The sequence below is a fragment of the Rhinopithecus bieti genome, unplaced genomic scaffold, assembly GCF_001698545.2.
Source record: "Rhinopithecus bieti isolate Rb0 unplaced genomic scaffold, ASM169854v2 scaffold_72161, whole genome shotgun sequence".
Taxonomy (NCBI): domain Eukaryota; kingdom Metazoa; phylum Chordata; class Mammalia; order Primates; family Cercopithecidae; genus Rhinopithecus; species Rhinopithecus bieti.
In genome coordinates, this window is record NW_016828382.1 from 630416 (window position 1) to 636415 (window position 6000).

A 6000-nucleotide genomic window follows, 5' to 3' on the forward strand; every position below is an offset into this window, starting at 1 on the left:
CTGTAGTCCCAGCTACTAGGGAGGCTGAGGTGGGAGGATCACTTAAGCTCAAGAGATTGAGGTTGCAGTGAGCTGGGAGCATTCCAGCTGAGCAACAGAGCAAGACCCTGTCTCGAAAAAAAAAGTACAGTTCTCTCTCTAAATAACTGTATTAGTGATTTTATTTATCTTTCTAATACTGTCATATCTAAATGACATGCTGAAGTTTAAATAACATTAAAGTTATTAATAACTTTGAAGTTATTCAGCCTCCTTTATGAGTATCTCCTCCTTCTAATTATGAGATTTTTTTTTCTGATTTCATGGTCTATCCTTATTTCCTTAAGGGAAGAACCTTCTCTGTGGCATATGCTTTTCAAACTTCTACTTAATTTTCCCTCTCCTTTGCAAGTAGCCAGCCCAAGGCAGGCCTTTGATGGCAGTAAAAGAAAAGTCTTATGTTTAAAAAAGATTGGTGTTTCAATGACTAGCATAGTTTGGATGATTTTATTTTCTGAATGTGATAGTAGGGATGAGTGTCTAAAATGCCACCTCCACCCCTAAAAGTAGAAATTTTCACTTGAGATTGAAATTTTAACTACAGCAGAGAAAAAACTTCCTTCATTGAATGCTTTTTAAGGAACTGAAAGGAAAAAAAATGTAATGTTATTTTGGTCACGTCCCACGAGAAATTATTGATTACATATATCATCAATATTTAAAGCGCACAATTCTGTGTGATAGGTATCATCGTCCCCATCTCAGATAAAGAAACGGGTTCAGAGAGGTTAAGTAATATTCCCAAAGCTACACAGCTGGTCATCTTCGGAGCCAAGATTTGACACTAGGTCCATTAGACTTTAGCCCAAGGCCAGTGTTCTTTACACTGTAACATGCCAGCTCCACAGGACCACCAGGGTTATATAGCATGTTTCTAGGATCAGGAGACATAAAAGAGATAGGTACTTCACTTGTTAAAAATATAACTTTATCCATCTTTCAGAACTGATCTGCTCTTCTTTTTCCAAAGGCTCAGTAGGAGTGGCCAAAATAATTGATTTCCTGAGACAAACAACTAGCCAAAATTCTGAAGACAGTGGCCTTGAGCAGTTGTGGAACATGCTTGATCCTGAGAAGAGAGACCCACATGTGGACCTGGAAACTTTCCAGGCGATGATGAAAGAATGGATGGCTTACTGTGGAAACAAATGGTAATCAGAGTCCTAGGGGGATGCAGTTTAAGGTTCTATTTTGACAACTGATTATAATTATGCTGATCACTGTTTCCTGTGTTGAAGGAAATACTATCATCCAGTGCTTTAGCGTGCATTAGAATCACCTGAATGATGTTAAACCTGATTGCCGGGGCCCCATCACTGTGATTCAGTAGATCCGGGGTGAAGCCTGATAATTTACAGTCTAACAAGTTTCTGATGATATTGATGCTGGGAGTGGGCTGGACATGCTTTGGGTTGCAGTGCTGTCATTCATGTCTTGTGATTAGTGGGGAGCACATGTTATGTTCTCACAGAGAATTGAGCTGACATATGAGTCAGGTGAATTATTAATACTATCAAATCTCCAAATGTATTTAAATTCAATAATAGACTCCTTTTTAAAAGCAGTGGGGCTAGTCAGTGAATGTAATTTGGAATCCTAGAATATAGGGAGGCTAAGGGGAAAAGAAAGAATAGTAGAATAGGAAAAGAAAAGGTAAAGGAGAAGAGCATCCATGATCTCAGGTGCCCTTGGCAGATGCTGGAGATGTGTATCTTCTTCCACAGAAAGTGAATTCCTCTTTTTTTTTTTTTTGAGATGGAGTTTCACTCTGTTGCCCAGGCTGGAATACAGTGGTGTAATCTCTGCTCACTGCAACCACTGCCTCCTGGGTTCAAGTGATTCTCCCGCCACACCCTCCAGAGTAGCTGGAATCACAGGTGTGTGCCACCATGCCTGGCTAATTCATGTATTTTTAGTAGAGATGGGGTTTCACAATGTTGGCCAGGCTGGTCTCGAACTCCTGACCTCAGTTGATCTGCCCACCTTGGCCTCCCAAAGTGCTGGGAATACAGGTGTGAGCCACCCGCTGCACCTGGCCAAGAAGCCTAATTCCTATGTCTCCTATTCAGCCACCAATCTTCACCTATCTGCTGATGCATGCTAGGATTTGCTTAAAGAAAATGTCGACTGGGCACGGTGGCTCATACCTGTAATCCCAGCATTTTGGGAGGCTGAGGAGGGTGGATCAGCTGAGGTTGGGAGTTGGAGACCAGCCGGGCCAACATGGTAAAACCCTGTCTCTACTAAAAATATGAAAATTAGCTGGGCATGGTGGTGCACACCTGTGATCCCAGTCACTTGGGAGGCTGAGGCGGGAGAATTGCTTGAACCCAGGAGGCGGAGGTTAAAGTGAGCCGAGATCGTGCCACACAGCGCTCTAGCCTGGGCAACAGAGTGAGATTCCATCTCAAAAAAGAGAAAATGTCAAGCCCAAGGAATGGAAAAACTTACCAGATTTCTGGTAGGATTAGGATGTATAGATAACTTAAGAAAATATGACTGAAATGTTGCATGCCATGCACAGGTTATTCATGAAGGCAAGATAAACATATAGAAATAAGTAATGTTAGTGTAATCAAAAACTGCAAATACAGATAATATACCATTTTTACCCATGGGTTTAATGAAGATTTTAAAAAATGACTGTATCCCATGTTGTGGGCTGTGAAAAGGGTGGAGAAATAAGCCCTCCCATATATCACTGGGAGTAGTGCAAGTTGGCATAGTTTTTTTTTAAAGAGCAATTTAGGAATGTGTATCAGGCCCTTAAAAATATGCAGTCTTGGCCAGGTGTGGTGGCTCATGCCAGCACTTTGGAAGGCCAAGGTGGGAGGATCACCTGAGGCCAGGAGTCTGAGACCAGTCTGGGCAACCTAGCAAGATCCTGTCTTACAAGTAATTAAAAAATTAGCCAGGTGTGGTGGCATGTGCCTATAGTCCAGGCTACTTGGGAGGCTGAGGAAGGAGGATTGCTTGAGCCTGAGAGTTTGAGGCTGCAGCGAGCTGTGACAGAGCCACTACACTTCAGCCTGGGCAAGAGAGTGAGGCCCTGTCTCCAAAACAAAAACAAAAACAAAAGGCAGCCTCTTTGAGAAGTAATGTAACTTTAAGAAAGATAATTAATTGTAAACACTAATATAGAAGGTAGAAGGTAGTTTATGACAGTGATAAATAAAAGCAATCTAGACATTTAAAAAGAAACAATTGGACGAATTATAGTACTTCCATACACTAGAATACTAGTCATTCAAAGCAATAATATTTGATAAGAAATTCATATGTAATTACTTCACATAAATAGGTCATAGATCTGTACCTGTAGTACAATCCCATTTTGGAAGAAATAAAATATGCATAGGAAAATGTTAGGATTTGTGCCAAAATGATTATTTTGCATAATGGTTTTAATTTTTTGTTTTCTTATGAATTTAATATTTTAAAATACGTAGGTTTGTATAATATATTAATAATCATAAAACAGCATGAAGACAAACAAAAAAACCATTTTTATAACAAGTATAAAGGAAAAAACATGGGCGGTAGAAATACAGAAGATAAGAGCAGAAACTCAGACATGGGGATGGATGTGAACACAGGAAGTCAGAACACTGTGAGTTCTTTCATTCCCCCAACGTGTGACAGATATCTCACAATGACAAACAATGAGATGTAAACATATACTTTTGAATTTTGTGGCTGCTCCAGAGAGGTGCTTAGGTTAACTAACAAAACTTGAATTATAATATAAGACTCTGAAAGGAAATGATTGAAATGTTAATATGTTTATTTTGCAGTTCAAGCTAGAGTGTATGTGCTGCACAGCCTGTACAGAGGGCTTCCAAGATTCCAGAAGTAAAATGCCCGAAGTAAAATTAGTCGAGGTTCTGTTTGGTTCTCCATGAGAAAGGGAAAATGTATCCCTGTCAATATATCCCAAAGTATTCGTTGTTCATGTATTTCCTTCTCAATCTCTTAAGCCCCATGATCTTGCAACCTCCACAAGTCTCCACTTACCACTCCAACCTGTGTCTATTTCCTAATCCACTGAGCCCCCACATCTCCTAATCATACGCTGCCTGTGATTTCTTTTTCATATTAGCTAAAAGTGTATGGATGGTGGAGGGAATGCCTAATGTACCGCCTACATTAGAAACAGTTTCACTAGGAACACAAATTCTTTTCTATCACTCTAAGTACCTAGCATAGTACTGGGCTCCAAATAGTTGTTGAATTGATATGTATTTTTTTAACTCAGAAGGAAATACCTGAAAAGGAAAGTACAGAGCATCAATCTAAAAAAAAAATAAAAAAAAAGAGGACAAAACTGTGGTCAGGCAAAAAATCCTAGCTCACTGGTTTTATTTTTTTTTGGCTACAGGGAAGGAGTGAATCATAGATTAAGCAGCATCATTGATGATTCTGTTTTTGAACAGGATGGCATAAAATCAGATGGAACAAGTATGTATGTGTTTCTTCAGGATTGTTCTGTTTTCTTACGGTTTGGAGAAAATGATTTTCTTTTCATAAAACTCTTGTATGTGTTTCAGTGAAGATGAGCACAGATATAACAGATTCTACGTCGGGGAGCTTCGAGGCTTTGGGAGGAGACACATCTAAAGGAGCCTTGTAAGCCTTCTTACTCTGCTTTCGCAAGTGTTTCAACTTCATTTTTCTTGTTTATATAAATCTATGTATTTCAGTTACGATTAAGTCACTTTGCTCTTTTTTTGCAGTAGCGTTAACATAATTGATTTTAAATTCTTAACTGATTCTAATAACGCCTGCATTACAGTTTCACTAGGAACACAAATTCTCGTGTGACTAGTAATCCAAAAATCACTTGCTCTCTCATGAAGCCCTTCTCCTTCATTAATTTCATGAACTTTCTGTAGGGAAAAAGTTCCACTTGAAGTAGGGTTATGATATTGACCTTAAGCTCTCTTGGAAATTATTTTAAAGCACTTCTTTAGTAGAATCTTTTAGACATGAATGAGAAAAGCTGTTTCTCACAACATGTGTAAGTTTTAGATATTAAGGAGAGTGATTCTGCCTCTCCCTTGTTTTATCTTTGCCACTTCAGGTTTATCCATAAAGAAAAGTGGTGTGGGCTGGGTGCGGTGCCTCGTGCCTGTAATCCCAGCACTTTGGGAGGCCGAGGTGGATGGATCACTTGAAGTCAGAAGTTTGAGACCAGCCTGGTCCACATGGTGAAACACCGTCTCTACTAAAAATACAAAAATTAGCCAGGCATGGTGGCACGTGCCTGTAGTCCCAGCTACTTGAGAGGCTGAGACACGAGAACGGCTTGAACCTGGGAGGTGGAGGTTGCAGTGAGCTGAGATTGTGCCATGGCACTCCAGTCTGGGTGACAGAGCAAGACTCCATCTCAAAAAAAAAGAAAAGAAAAGAAAAGTGCAGTGGAAACTATGTTCTCACTGAACTATGCCCTGGGATAAGGTAGCAAAAAAGAAAAGGAGGCCTGGGGCTCCATGAAACACACAGTCCAGACTCTGAAAGGATTTGTGAACTGATGTCATGGCAAATGATGCTCATAAACATTGACAAGTTATACAAAACATTAGGAAAGATGGGGACTGAATTGTGAGCCACAGACTGCAATGATAAGACTCTAGGAATTGTTTCCTAGGGAAACCTGCCAAGATTCCTTCACTGAAAGAATATAGGCTGGGGCCGGGCACGGTGGCTCAAGCCTGTAATCCCAGCACTTTGGGAGGGCGAGACGGGTGGATCACGAGGTCAGGAGTTCGAGACCATCCTGGCTAACACGGTGAAACCCCGTCTCTACTAAAAAATACAAAAGCTAGCCGGGCGAGGTGGCGGGCGCCTGTAGTCCCAGCTACTTGGGAGGCTGAGGCAGGAGAATGGCGTAAACCCGGGAGGCGGAGCTTGCAGTGAGCTGAGATCTTGCCACTGCACTCCAGCCTGGGCGACAGAGCGAGA

The 6000-nt window shown here is 40.9% G+C and overlaps 1 protein-coding gene across 1 annotated transcript in view; it reads left to right on the top strand.

Annotated features, from left to right (window-relative positions):
- LOC108523745 (lymphoid-restricted membrane protein) overlaps positions 1-6000 on the top strand; it is a 40305-nt gene that overhangs the window by 12823 nt on the left and 21482 nt on the right. Inside the window, exons 4-6 of the mRNA XM_017864497.1 lie at positions 1010-1190; positions 4418-4497; positions 4587-4665. Coding sequence (XP_017719986.1) covers positions 1010-1190; positions 4418-4497; positions 4587-4665 — 340 coding nt within the window. The remainder of the gene's footprint in view (positions 1-1009; positions 1191-4417; positions 4498-4586; positions 4666-6000) is intronic.